Here is a 15,181-nt window from a genome sequence, read left to right as displayed (position 1 = left end):
TTTTTAGGGCCCCGCCTGTGGCATATGGAGGTTCCCAGGCTAGGGGTCCAATCGGAGCTATAGCCACCGGCCTACACCACAGCCACAGCAACACCAGATCCAAGCCTTGTCTGCGACCTACACCACAGCTCATGGCAACGCTGGATCCTTAACTCACTGAGCAAGGCCTGGGATTGAACCTGAATCCTCATGGATGATAGTCTGATTCGTTTCCACTGAGCCGAGATGGGAACTCCTAAAATCATTCCTTTTTTTTTTGTCTTTTTAGGGCCATACTCACAGCATATGGCGGTTCCCAGGGTAGGGGTCGAAGGGGTGGAATCGGAGCTGTAGCTGTCAGCCTACACCACAGCCACAGCAACGCAGAATCCAAGCTGACCTACCCCAATGCCAGATCCTTAACCCACGGAACAAGGCCAGGGACCGAACCTGCACCCTCATGGATACTAGTTGGGTTCGTTAACCACTGAGCCACAATGGGAACTCCCTAAAATTATTTCTTAAATAAGAACTATTACGGTAAAGTCTAAAGAAAATTTTTATTTAGATGGCTATTCAGAGAAAACACTTCTGTTTCTAGGAAAAGTTTATAATGCCCATGATGTGACTCCATATTTCTGGTCATGGGGCTGCATTGCTGGGTCAGTGTCCAAGATGAGGATGGGGCACCCAGTCAAACCCTCTTCGGAGGGCGGGGGGAGGGAGTGGTGATCACTGAGCAGTGACCAACACAGGTGAGTGTGACTCAGCTGGAAGCACCTTGGGGGATAAGGTCGACACCTGCCCAAGACAGCTCCTTCCCTCCTCTGGACCAGTGACCGCACCCTGAGATGACCTGTGTCTCCAGAACCTCCAGGATGGAGGTGCACTGACCACTGAGGATAACAGTGAACAGACTTCCAGATGCACACCTCTTTTCTTTTCTTTTCTTTTTTTTGGGGGGGCACACCCACAACATGTGGAAGTTCCCAGACCAGGGATCGAATCGGAGCCACAGCAATAACACCACTGAATCTGTAACCACTAGCCCACCAGGGAACGCCCACACCTCATTCCCGAGATTATGAGGCTGGTGTCTGCATGCGTGCTTGCGATCAAGCACCTGCACTAACCTTTCCCAGCAAATTCTCTTTACTCTCCACCCTAGGGACGTTCCTCTCCAAGTCAAAGGAGAAGTCAAGTTTGAGATCTCAGGGCCAATGCAAGCAAACACACTGCGGCATCTTTAGCTTGGATGGCGAGCCAGAGACAGTGTTACACATCCCGTGTTTGTCGTGAAAAGCAGAAAATGAGGTTGAATAGATTTTCTTTACATGATGTCCCTCAGTGCCCAAGAGGAGTATTCACCCTGGGGGCGACTGGCTAAATGCAGAATTCCATGGGATGGCTTTGATTTTAGATGTCTACGTGACCAACACGTGTGTCTCAGAGGACGGCACTTGATCCCTTCCCAGTGTCACCAGGAGTCCAGGAGTGGGGAGGCTGAGTTACCCCTAACTGTCCCCAGTAGGCCTGGTGCTCAGGAGCGAAGGGAAAGACAGAATACTTACAAAAACTTCCCATTTGTCTTTGATCCTATCAGGACAGTCTGCTCAGATTCATCCCGAGAGATTTTTCCGTGGAACCAGGGCATTTTTTCATGGGCTGTGGTGGCAATCAGCTTCTCCAGCTGAGGTTTCTGGCTGATAATTGCCTGCTCCAGGGCTTGACCCTGCCACGAGGAGAGGAGAGTGGAGCCATGCTCAGTGCAAGTGACAAGAAATCGTTTCCAGTCCGTCTTAAGCCTGACACGGGAAAATGCAATCTCATCTATTTGCTCATTCGATAGATAAAGCCGATAGATCTACTACGTTACTTAAGTACCTTCAAGTGTATAACTAAGAAAACAGATTTTAGAATACAGAGGTTGGCCTTTGAAAAGCCACATCGAAGATGGGATAAATTCATTTGAGTAATTAAAAAAAAAATGGAAAGAAAAAAAAAAAAAAAGAAAAGCCACATCGAGCTAGAAACCTTCTGGTATAGTCCATGAGGTCTCAAGAATGGTTTTCCTGCCCTCTTCCTCCGAGAGCTGATTGTTCTGTATTAGACCCTGATCGTTTAACAGCAATCAGGAAGCCTTAAGATGGCATGCTTTTTTCTGTCTGCCTCTGCAAGGTTTCACTCTGAGGGCTCATGCATGCTGCTGCCTGTAAGATCACAGAAAGGAGAGGGCCCTTGACAATGCAGAAATGACAAAGCAGAAAGAAAGAAAAAGGAGAAAAAAAGGTGGACAGCCACGTGAATTCTCTTCCTCATCATTCCAGGGGGAGAGAAACAGAGATCCTTCCCAGCAGAAAATGAAGAACCCAAGTTAATTGTTAACTTACAAAAAGAACCAGAAGAAGTAAAAATCAAAACACAACCAACCCAAAGGAGGAGATGGATGCAAGGAGGGAAGACAGAAGAAAAGGTGAGTCTGGAAATCTTTTCATGCGTCAGAGATGGGGTGAAAAACAAAAGCAGTAACAGTTATGTACCAAAGAGGCATCAAGTTCAAAGCAGGCAGAGGGCAAACGCAAAAGCAATAGTGTGGAATACTACTCGGCCATAACAAAGAATGGACCACTGACACATGGCTGACTCACAAATGCCTTACACCAAGTATAAAAGGCCAGTCTGAAAAGACTGCTTGCTGTGGAGCCCACTTATATGACATTCTTGACAAGGAAAAACTATAGGGACAGAAATGCATATTTGACTTGGGGGGATGACTACATGTGCCATGTGTTTGCTGAAAAATCATAGAACTGGACACTTTTAAAGAGGATGAATTTCATGGTTTGTAAGTTACTCTTCAACAAACCTGACTTATCTGACTTAAAAAAGAATAAGAGAAGGAGGTCCCGTTGTGGCTCAGTGAAAACGAATCCAACTGGTACCCACGAGGATGCGGGTTCCATCTCTGGACTCACTCAGTGGGTCAGGGACCCAGCATTGCCATAATCTGTGGTATAGGTCACAGACACAGCTCAGATTCTGTGTTGCTGTGGCTGTGGTGTAGGCCAGCAGCTGTAGCTCCAATTTGACCCCTAGCCTGGGAACGTCCACATGCTGCGGGCGCAGCTCTAAAAAGCAAAAAAAAAAAAAGGAACAGATGATCCTATCTAAAAAAACAAAAACAGATCATGGCCAAGGAGAGAAGACTTGAGGTTCCCAGGGGGGAAAGGGGAGGGGGTGGGAAGGATGGGCATTTGGGGAGTTTTTTGGATGCAGTTTGCTATATTTGTTATATTTGGAATGGATGGGCAATGGGGCCCGACTGTATAGCACAGGGAAATGTGTGTCATTGGGTCCCTCGCTATACAACAGAACATGAAGAAACATTTTCAATCAACTATACTTCAGTAATAGTAATTTTTTTAAAAGAAAAAAAAATTTAAAAATTTTAAAAAGGATGGTTTAAGACATATCCAATTAATACTAAATGAAAAATACTGAACTCATAGTATTATTATCTATCTGCAAGATTGCATTCATTGTGGAACCTATTAAAGCAATATAGGAATCGGTGTACAGAATCCTGAAAAGGCCTGAGCTGTCATACATCCCTGTGGATCAGCCAACACAGAAAAATGCCCGGGGCATACATCCAGGAAACGGAAGGAAATGGTTGAACATATTAAGTCGGAGCAGGAGGCCGTCGATCAGCCTGCTGGCTCCTGATATCCGTGCTGTTGAGAGTGTGGCAGGAATGTAAGCTGTCACAAGCTCTGAGACCTTTCGGGATGACAGCTTATCAACATGTCCAAATCATTCTCTGTGGCACATGCAACCTGCTCAGGTTTATCCTGTAGATATTGCAAAAAGGGTTAGAAGGATGTTACTAGCAGCATTATGTATAAGCACCGAAGTTGTCCATCAATGGGTACTGGTTAAATGGCACTAGTTAAATAAGTTATGGTGCATAGAAGGGACTCTCAGGCAGTCAGTAACTGACTGATGCAGCATGTATCTGCTGCCACCAAAAGTTCTGCAAGAGATGTCATCTAGCGAGAGGATCAAAGCCGAAAAGTGTGTACAGTATGACCCTCTCAGGTAAATAAAAACCAGTATATTCTTGGGATGCCTCCTCCAAGAGGCCCAGCATGAATTGGGTGACAGTGGTTTCCTGCGGTGGAGAAACCCACATCGCTGGCACAAAAGGGCCACCCTCGAAAATGCGACCGCAAAAGAGGAAAGGCTGTCTTCTTGGAGTGAGGCACTTTGGGGCCCACGTGGATGACTAAGGAGAAGGGTGCTTATCTGGGGCCCCACTGCCTGGCTCTCATGGAGCTGGGTGCCTGCGTGAACGCCAGTGCCCGGGAACTCCGGAGAGCGCGCGCCGAGGGGTTCCCGCCGCCGCCCACCTGGAGGTTCCATGTCTGTTTCACGTATTCCCGGATGAGGTTCTCCTTCAGGTCCTCAAAGGGGCCGGTCTTGGGCTGCACCCCTGGCGGCCGGTTGAAAGGGTTCTTGAGCAGGCAGACGAGGCCGTCCAGCTCCTGGGAGTGGTAGTGGCAGAGCTCGGCCGGGCTGCCGTGGGTCCTGCCGCCCGAGATGGCATAGGTCCCGTTCAGCTCGCGCTCGATGGTGTAGTGATGCGCCTTCCTGTCATACGCTACCGACAGCGCGAAGCCACCCAGGTAGTTGCGGCTCTGGCGAAGCAGGTAGAGCCCGTCGCTCATGCCCCCCTGGACCAGGTAGTCTTCAGCCTCCTCCCGGGTGATGTTGCCAAAGAAGAAGGGCAAGTGGTTGGCACTGTCTGCCATGCCTGCGCCTTCTCCTGACACCTACGGCACACACAGGGGTCCACCTGGCAAAACAAAGATGGGGCAGAGGTCAGGACCCCGGCGCAGGTAGTTGTGAGAGCACCTACCCTCCAGTCCTGGCCCGCTAGTCCTTGAAGCTCTTCCCTGTGGGACTTGGGTGCCCTGGAAGTTGCCCTCATCCTTTCCACCCACATAATCATTAGGTTTCCAAAAACGCCCTCTCAATACTGAACCAGAAAACCTGCATTGAACCAACATGACCCATTTTTTTTTTTTGGTGGGGACCGAGCATTCTAACCGACTAAAAAGAGAAGTCCCCTTGCAAAACAGGGCTCAAAACCTCTCCCAGTGGGCAGTGGGGCACAGGGGCAGAACCCAGACAAGGCCTCTGTTCTCACCAGATGAAGAGAGTTGGAAAGAAACAGGCTAGTCAGTTACATGCGCTGAAGCTGTGGCTGGACTCCTTCTGCCTGAACATTGGGGGGGGAACTGTGTCATCGCCCATAGCTGGACACTAGAGAGAGAAGTGCTGGCCACGTTTATGTACCACGTAAAATGTTTGGCCAGGAGGCAGGATGGGCAAGCAGCTGCCCTGAGGTATGAAAACTGATATCCTCCCAGAGCCCCAGGCCTTGGCGACAGGGTGTCCCCTCCAGACCACTTCCTGGCACCCGCTTCCTACCATCCTCAAGGCCAATACTGAAGAAATAGTGCAGGTTCCACATGTGACGAGGCACACGCTTGGGTGGATGTGTGAAGTCAGTGAATGCACTTTTTTTTTTGTCTTTTTTTTGGGGGGGGGCCAATACCCATAGCATATGGAGGTTCCCAGGCTAGGGGTTGAATTGGAGCTGTAGCTGCTGGTCTACGCCACAGCCACAGCAACGCCGGGTCCAAGCCGCGTCTGCGAACTACACCACAGCTCACAGCAACGCCAGATCCTTAACCCACTGAGCAAAGCCAGGGATTGAACCTGTGTCCTCATGGATGCTGGTCAGGCTGATTTCCACTAAGCCACGACGGGAACTCCCAGGGAATGCACTTTTGACAAGAAGACTGAGCAGCTGTGTTTGTAGATGAGAAGGATCTATATTGCCAGTCCAAAAAAGTATCCAAAATGGTGTATATTATAACCAAAGGGGGCTTTTCATCAATGGAAATGTATCTAACTGACTGCAAATGTGCATCTCGGGAGCAAAGCACATACCCTTTCATGTTAAACACAGAAACACAGACACACAAACACACAGACACACACAGGGACACAGACACACAAACACACAGACACACACACACACACACACGACTATGTGAAACAGCCTCTTCTCGATATGAATCACCCCAAAAGGGCTGTAGAACATACCTGCCTTGTAGAGGAACAGAATTTTCCCCAGGCAATATTGTCAAATCAATATTCCTGAGTGAGTGGGGTTTTATTACAGTTTGAATGTACAAATAATTTTCTTGTTTGTTTCTCTTAACTTTTGACTAGCAATGCTTCCTTTTTCTTTGCTGAAGCTTCTGAACATTCATCTCTCAGCCAGGTTTTGTTTTCTCTTAAAATTACAGCCCACAATTGCTCTTTGACCAAAGACTTCTGCTTTTAGCCAGAAAATATCTCTGGAGAGATAGTGAGTTGATATGTCTTTGGGGAGCAATATTTCTTTTCTGCTTCTTTCTTCTTCTCAGGCTAATCCCTCTGTGCCGATTTTGTTGCAGGTTCGGCCCCCGCCCCTCACTCCCCCCCCCCCAAAGAGTGAGCCCCTGGCACTCCTTTCTTATGCTTCGCTCTGTTCCTGCAATAGGACATTCAGGGCCTCACCTATCTGCTCTGGGCTGTGAGCCCACCTGCATTTCCAGCTCCTGTCCCCTGAGGCTCGGCACTTCTCTGTCCTCCATGCACCTATGCGTCACATCTGGACTCTGTTAAACACCGTGGCCAGTCAAGCTGCAGGGCCAACAACTGGGGTGATGCTGATGCCGGGCCCCTGACAGCATCTGAGACTGAGCTCTCCATGCACTGCCTGCCTGCCTTCCCCAGCCCAGGCGCTGCCCCCTCCAGGAAGCCAGAATCCTTCCAGAGTCCTTGTCTTCTCTTGGGCTTGTCCTCCAAATGGCCTTGGGGTGTACTCTGTTCTCTCTGTATCCTTTACCACTGTCCATTCTAACGCATCACCCCAGCCACATGGCTATAAACACGCTGGCCTGCCGCCCGGACCTCCCCTGCCCCCGCTTCCTGCTTCATCTGCCCTGCAGCCCCACAGCACAGCGCCCTGCAGTCCACCCCGTCCCTTTCTGCCCAGCAGCCTCATTCCAAGCAGGCTTGGTCCCCAGGCCACAGTTGCCCTCTCCTGCCTCCTTGCTCACATGCTCTCTCTGCTTGTGGGACACGCTGTCTTGCACACCAGCCTCAGATGCACCCTCGTGCTCAGCTCCCCCCACTGCTTGGCACTTCTTCCAAAGCAGCCACCCCTCATGGGGGTCAACGAAAACTGCGAGTCTTCCAAAACAATATTGTGTTAATCACTATTTTTAAAATTTATATAAATCTTAATGACCAACACTTTTAAAATTCATCAGTTTGCCACTGTTTACATGGGTGCTGGCCCTCTGCTGTGCCTCTCGGGTGGACAAGAATCAATGCGACAAGACAGGGGACAGGCCAAGAGGCAGCTGGCCGGGCCCATCCTCCAGGCCCATGAATGGCTCTGATTGGTCCATTTCAGACTCGCCGCCCAGGAGGATGCACTTCTCCGGCTTCCCCCGGAGGCTGAAGGCCTGACCGCCCTCCATGTCAGCAAGGCCTGGCCGAGCAGACCTTTTCTGACCATGTGATTTCCTGTGTTGGAAATGATGCTGGGTGAGGGCCTGAGAAAGATGCACTGGGCCATTGCTGTCGGTAGCGGTTTCGACAGCAGCGATGGTTTATTTCAAGGACAGCTGAGGATTGCTTCTTGGGCTCTTCTGTGTGGGAAGGATGAACCACATCTGTGATGTCCTGCTTAAGCCTTCTCAGGAGCAGGTCCCACCAGGCAACACCTGGAACCTTCTCCACAACACTGGTCTTGGGGACAGGAGGTGGTCACCTCGTTTGCAGCCACCGTCCAGAGAAGCTGCATTACCACACACTGCAGTGTTCTCAGCTCTGTTCCTCAGATTCTAGGTCTCGCTCACTAGGCTAAGTGGGTCTAGACAGCAGCTTCCCCATGCTGTGTACGCCCCTCCATGTGTCCACTGACCACCCCCCCTCCCCACCTGCACTTGCTCACAGGCATTGCTTAAATCTTCCTTGGACCCCAGGGGAAGTCTGTAGCTCAAACTCTGTTTAACACCCACTGGGGGAGTTCCTGTTGTGGCACAGTGGCTAACGAATCTGACTAGGAACCATGAGGTTGCGGGTTCGATCCCTGGCCTCACTCAGTAGGTTAAGGATCCAGCGTTGCCGTGAGCTGTGGTGTGGGTCGCAGATGTGGCTCGGATCCCGCGTTGCTATGGCTCTGGCATAGGCCAGTGGCTACAGCTCCGATTAGACTCCTAGCCTGGGAACCTCCATAAGCCACAGGAGCGGCCCTAGAAAAGGCAAAAAGACCAAAAAAAAAAAAAAAAAAACCCATTGGGATAACAGTCTCCTCAACAGTGCCTAGAACTTGCTACCTATTTTTCTTTTGGTCTGTTTCAACATTCCCAGTTATTTTTCACCGTATGTAAAGCCATCTTATGCTAAAGCTCAAACCTACCATGAGGTCCCACCTCACACCCCTTAGAGTGGCCATCACTAATAAGTCCGTAAATGATAAATGCTGGAGAGGGTGTGGAGAAAATGGTACCCTCCTATACTGTCGGTGGGAATGTAAGTTGGTGTAGCCACCGTGGAAAACAGTATGGACGTTCCTCAAAAAAGTGAAAAACAGAGCTGTCAGATGACCCAGCAATCCCACTCCCGGGCATCTATCCAGGCAAAACTGTAATTCAAAAAAGATGCATGCGTCCCTGTGTTCACTGCAGCACTAGTCACAATAGTCAAGACATGGAACCAGCCTAAGTGGTCATCAACTGATGAATAGATAAAGAAGATGTGACACACATATACAATACAATACTATTCAGCCATAAAAAGAATGAAACTATGCCATTTGCACCAACGTGGGTGGACCTAGAGATCATCATAAGTGAAATAAGAAAGACAAATACCATTTGATACTGCTTACATGTGGAATCAAAAAAAAAAAAAAAAAAGGTACCAATGAACTTATATACAAAACCAGCTGTCTCCAGGGACTGCTCATCAGTTCTCCTCTAAAATGTATTCCAAAACCATGGCTTCTGTGTCCCCTGCCACTCCCAGGTGGAAGGCCCACCACCTGTCCCTCACATGGATAGAAGCCTTACCTAGTTAGTTTTCCTTCTGCCTGGCCCTCCTCATGGTCCATTCCCCACCCAGCAGGCAGGGTGACACGGGCAAGCCACCTCCCTCTCTGGTCACATCCCAAAGCCTCCCTCCCCACCTGGCCTTCAAGCACTCCTTGGTTTGACCTGAGCCCCCTCCTCATCTTGGCCACTTAGGCCCATGCTCAGCACGTCCAGCCACGTCACCCTTCTTCCTGGCCTGGCCACTGCACTCCCCCCACCCCCATTGGTTTCCTCCTTCTCAGGCCCATGGTCTCATCTCATGTCACCTCCTCACAGGCGTGCAGGCTGGTGGCCAAGTCTAAGGTGGCTGCAGGCCCCTGTTCATCTTCATCTCCTGAAAAGGTTGATTTCCTTCATCACATTCATCACAAGCCTGCTTTCTGGCCCTAAAGTATAAGCTCCAAGGTCTGGAAGGGTTGACCTATGTCCCCTAAACTTACGGGCTCACCAGGTACTCAAAAAATATGTGCTAAGTGGAAATGTGCTCATCGTTTCTCCTTAGAGTTTCTGTAGGAAATACTCATGGCTTTAGTCATATAAGTCCTCACTGGGCAGCTGCTGTTTTGCCCAGGTGCAGAGCCTGGTGCCAGAGTCAGAAAACCTTGGAGCACTCCCATCCAACCCCCTTCGAGATTTCTCCAGCCCCGCTGATGGAGCTCGGTGTATGCACAGAGCTCACTGCATCCTAAAGGGACCGGTTTCAGCATGGCATGGATGCAGCTAACAGAAAAGGCTCCCTCGAAGTTCCCGTCGTGGCTCAGCAGTAACGAACCCAACTACTATCCTTGTGGACTCGGGTTCGATCCCTGGCCTCGATCAGTGGGTTAAGGAACCAGAGTTGCTGTGAGCTATGGTGTAGGTCACAGATTCGGCTTGGATTCCCCCTTGCTGTGGCTGTGGTGTAGGCTGCCAGCTGCAGCTCCAATTTGACCCCTAGCCTAGGAACCTCCATATGCTGTGAGTAGGGCCCTAAAAAGAAAAGAAAAAGGAAAGAAAGAAAAGGCTTTCTCAGCAGACCTTCCTCCCCCAGCCCCAACCCTCCGGGAGCCCACGGCACACACAGAACTCTTCCGGTTCTGCTTCCCCAAAACCATCTTCAAGGGTTGCTCACCACCCTGCTCCGACATCCCCACGTCCTCCCTCACCAGACGTCATCTGCAAGTGTTCACTATCCTGGTCAACTGGACCCACAGAATTCCACTGGGTCCAGGACCCCCTCAAAGGTGTAGCTGGCTTTGATGCCGCCACCGATGAGCTCTAAACGCACCAGTGCCCAGGCCCCTCCTGGGCTGCACTTGGTGGCCCTGGGTGGCCTCAGTTCCCGGTATTCACATCAGGCTTCTTATGAATGAAAAGCTGCTCTTTTCATAAGCAGTCAAGATATACCCCCACCCCTGGCCACTGATTAACTTACTAAAACTGCTCCACTTGCCCCCTCACTCCTTTTGTCGATTATGCCTGTTTCCATCTGTCACCTCGCATTACATCAGCACCGGGCTGCTCAGCCTCGGCCCTCCTGACATCTGGGCTGGATCACTCTCTGCCGTGGGGCCGTCTTGTCCTCTGTAGTCTGGGTAGCAGCAATCCCGGCCTCCATCCACTAAGACCAGCAGCCCCCCCCCCCCATCCTCCAATTGTGACAACCATCTCCAGACACTGCCAAATGTTCCCTGGGGGCACGGTCCCCAAATGTTCCCTGACTGGAAGCCACTGTGTTAGGGGTTTGGCCTGCCGACAAATCTGATATGTTCCTTCCATTGCTCTCGCATCTTCACCAACAAATTAGATGAAAGGCTATCCCTTATCTTGTTTATTACCATGATCACTCTGAGCACAGGACAGGGAAGGTTGCAAAAGAACAGAGCCCGGTGGAGGTAAGTGGGGCCAGGGCCCAGAGGCGGCAGAGCTGGGGTGCAGAGCAGAGCCTGTGAGCTGGATGGGCTGAGAACGCAGCTCCTGTGACCGGGCATGTTAGCACCACAGGTCTACACCTGTGAAAGTGGTGATGGTAGCACCAAAGTAGCCGAAACGAAGTGCAGCCGTGATAGGGTGGAGGGTTGCCCATGGCAACTGGTACCTCGTGGGGGGGAAGGGCTCCAAATAAAAGAGAGAAGGCATAGGGAAGGGAAAGGCATCAGTAGCCCAGGCTGGAAAGGAGTGTGTGCGTGTGCGTGTGTGTACTTGCGTGTACCCTTCCCCAAAACACACTCCCAAATGACAATGATGGAGGCTTTAACTGAACCACAGACAATGTTTTCTGATTATGGTTTGTTTGGGTTTTTTGTGCTTTTTAGGGTCGCACTGGCGGCACATGGAGGTTCCCAGGCTAGGGGTCCAATTGGAGCTACAGCTGCTGGCTTACGCCAGAGCCACAGCAACATCAGATCTGACCCACATCTGTGACCTACACCACAGCTCACGGCAACACCGGATCCTTAAGCCACTGAGTGAGGCCAGGGATCAAACCCGAAACCTCATGGTTCCCAGTCAGATTCATTTCCTGCACCACGACAAGAACTCCCACAGACAATGTTTTCTTACTTTAAACTCCTGCCAGTCAGGGAAAGCTTCATGCTGCATTCAATGTCCTCTAAGGAGTTACATCTAGAAAAGAGTCTATTTCTTCCCTGGGCTTTGATTCCAGCTGCCCAAGGAGCCCCACCAGCAGCCCTCCAAGAACATGCAGAAATGAATTCTCTTGACAGATGATGAGCTCCATGGAATCTAGCTGGAATCCTCTTATCTTCCCCCCATTTTACTTAAGCGACACTGTATCCTTTTGCACTTCCCGACATATTACCTATGTCTCCTTCCAATTAGACTCTCACGATCCTTTTCTCCCATCCCAGGATCAAGGCTGCCTGTACAACCCGTGCCCTTTAAAATGCATTTCACTTGGAAACTATCACTTCTGTAGGTCTAGCTTATCAGCAGCTCCACAGATAAAAAAGAGGAATAACACAGGCTTGCCATCACAAAGTGTTTCACATAAGATTTGAGCTAATTTTCTTTCTTTCTTTTTTTTTTTTTTTGTCTTTTGTCTATTTAGGGCCGCACCCGAGGTGGCATATGGAGGTTCCCAGGCTAGGGGTCAAGTCGGAGCTATAGCTGCCACAGCAACAAGGAATCCGAGCTGCATCTGCCACCTACACCAGAGCTCGAGGCAATGCTAGATCTTTAACCCACTGAGTGAAGCCAGGGATTGAACCTGCATCCTCATGGATACTAGTCGGGTTCATTAACCACTGAGCCATGATGGGAAATCCTAATTTTTTTTTTTAATTCATGTTTCTGGGGGCAACCAGAGTGGAAAACAGCTGCTCACACCCAGGCTAGCAGCTGAAAATGCCTTCTGGAATCCATGATGTGGGTGGAAGAAAATGTTCCCAGCAGAGTGAAGTCAGCATGATGAAGAGGGGCTGGGCTCTGCATGCCCCCCGCCACCCATTCCTTAGCCCACCTCAAGCTTTATAATCTTCTATTTTTCCCCTGTCTGCATCCCCTAGACATTAGCCCAGATACTCCATAAGGATCCGTATGTTTACTGTATTGTTCTCTGCTGCCTAGAACAGAAACTTCCCTAAGAATAAGCCTCCACCCTATAGTTGGAGCCTTACAATGGTCGCAGGCAGCTCTAAGGTGGCTCCATGGATCCTCACCTCCTGGTACCCAGGCCCTTGGGTGGCCCCTCCCACGATGACTGAGGGATGGCTGCCCAGTGATTATGAGATGTGTGACACTAGCCTATAAAGGTCTGAACAGTTTTCCCCTGGGCCCTGGATTGCTCATCCTGGGGGAAGCCAGATGCCAAGTAGGAAGATGCTCAAGCCACTCTTCAGGGAACTGAGGCCTCCAGCCAACAGCCAGCACACACCTGCCAATCACAGGAGGGAGCCAGCTCAGAGGAGGGTCCTCTAGGCCCTGCTGAGTCTTCAGACAATGCAACACATGTGACTGCAGCCTCATAGGAGACCCTGAGCCAAGCCAAGCCATCTCAAATTCCTGGCCCCCAGACATCATGAAGGATATAAATTATTATTGCTGTTTCAAACCACTAAGTTTAGGGCAATCTGTTACGAAGCAAGAGATAACTGATTCAGCACGCCGAAGAGTCAAGGGAGAGAAACAGGGTGCTTCATAAATACTTGAATGATCGGTTGATAAACAAGGCCCCCAAATCTGGGGCGGGGGGGGGGGGGGCTAGGGAGGGAGGGCACCAGAGGCTGGGTTCCGGCAGAGTCAGAATAAAACTTTCTGGTGCTGAGGAGGGAGGAGGAGGCGACAAACCCCTAGGGTCAGGAAGGAGGGAGGTGACATACATGTGCCCAAGGAGTGCCTAGAAGCTGCTGCCTCAGAATGGCTTCCTTCATCCCCACTTCTACTCCCAGAAGCTGGTCAGAGACTCTGACTGCCATTTCAGCAAGGGCCTTGTATCCAAGCCTGGGAACCAGGATCAGAGGCAATTCCTAAGTTCAGACCGATTTACAAAGGCTGACAACCTTCACAGCATCCTTCCCTACCCTTCTTCCTCCTCTCTCTCCACTACACCAATATTGCTACCCTTGGCTGTGTTTTCTTTTCACCTTATGCATGAAACAAAGCACAGTCAGCTCCCATTATTCATGGTAGTCATATTCTAAAAAGGCCCTATGAACAATGAATTCTCAAACGCTAAACCATTGTTCCTGAGGAAAGACAAGCCTTGAGTCTGTGACATTTTTGTCAGTGGATCAATATATAACCTTGTTCTATGTGTGCTCCTGTCTAAAGAAACATCATCCATATTGTTGACTTATGAACACCACTCACAGCCAACAGCACGATAACTCATTCCTGAAGGGAGCTTATCTACCATGTGTTTTTTCCATAAGGCACATCACAGCCTTCTTGCCCTTGGGAACACCAGACAGCACTTCAGCCCTACTGGTGGGGCCCTTTTAAACAACACAAACAAAACAAAACAAAACAAAAACATGGTGTTAAATAGACCCCGGAGAGGACGCTTATTTGCAGCGTGAGCTAAGACAAGAGAGCAAAGCAGCTCCTTGTTCAACCTCAGATGGGAATACATGTCTTCACTGCCCTGAGTACGTCCACAAATGACCACACAAGTGCAGTGAGTCTTGATGTGCTAGCTGCAAATATATTTTAGCGAGAAGGTGAATTTGTAAATAGGGAATCCGTGAATAACGAGGCTCAACTGTAAGTGAATTTCCTCCACCCTCTCTCACTTGCCCTGAAAAGCCCCCACCTCATGGGGTCCCCACCCCATCAGTACACAATGACGCTGTGGTATAAGATCGTGTTCTTCAACAGATTATGCTTCTGCCCTGAATCTGTGTTCCTTTCAATGCTTTTAAACTTGGCGTGGAACCAGAAGGGGTAGCCTCTGTCTTTGTACTTTTTAAAAAACCCACCCTATCTGCCCTGGTTGTCACCAGCCCAGACCTATGCTTCATGGCTTCTGCTTTTCTTAAGACCCATCAAACCATGGCTCCTGCAGGTGCTACCCTCTCGACTACAGGGTGCAACCCTTCTACTTCCTGTGGAGAACATTTTCAACAGTGCTTAGCACATTAAAAGTGGCTGATTTCTCATCACTGGGCCACAGTTTCCCCACACAACATGGACCAAGGTGAAGTGGCAGAAGTAAATGGTAGTCTGGGGAAACAACATCTGGGGGCCATTTCTGCCATAGGCCCACCACATAGGGGAACAAAATCAGGAAGATGCAAAAAGATACTCTGGCTTATCATGCTCAAAGCCACACAGCCACCCCAATGCAAAGCAGCCCTGGTAAAATTTGCTTAGGAATTTCCTTCGTAGCTTCAAGTTGAGAAAATTAGGTATCAGGGCTTGAGTAAAAGGAAAAACTTCATCTGTGGGTTTGATTAATTTCCATAAGAAAGAGGAAAGAGCCTGGCCCAGAGGGAGAAGGGAGTCTTCCTGTGGCAGTCAAGGACTGGCTGATTAGTTATGAG

General features: G+C 49.8%; 1 protein-coding gene across 3 annotated transcripts in view; it reads right to left on the bottom strand.

Annotated features, from left to right (window-relative positions):
* The window catches only part of SYK (spleen associated tyrosine kinase), a 106,489-nt gene that overhangs the window by 52,802 nt on the left and 38,506 nt on the right, over window positions 1–15,181 (bottom strand). For all 3 annotated transcript variants that reach the window (XM_047762813.1, XM_047762815.1, XM_047762814.1), the window contains exons 2-3: window positions 4,389–4,834; window positions 1,551–1,711 (exon numbers count right to left, since the gene is read on the bottom strand). In XM_047762813.1, the coding sequence (XP_047618769.1) occupies window positions 1,551–1,711; window positions 4,389–4,790 (563 nt within the window). In that variant the 5' untranslated portion in view covers window positions 4,791–4,834. The remainder of the gene's footprint in view (window positions 1–1,550; window positions 1,712–4,388; window positions 4,835–15,181) is intronic.

Source organism: Phacochoerus africanus, chromosome 15 (assembly GCF_016906955.1).
Source record: "Phacochoerus africanus isolate WHEZ1 chromosome 15, ROS_Pafr_v1, whole genome shotgun sequence".
Lineage (NCBI taxonomy): Eukaryota > Metazoa > Chordata > Mammalia > Artiodactyla > Suidae > Phacochoerus > Phacochoerus africanus.
This window is presented reverse-complemented; position numbering and strand designations above follow the sequence as displayed.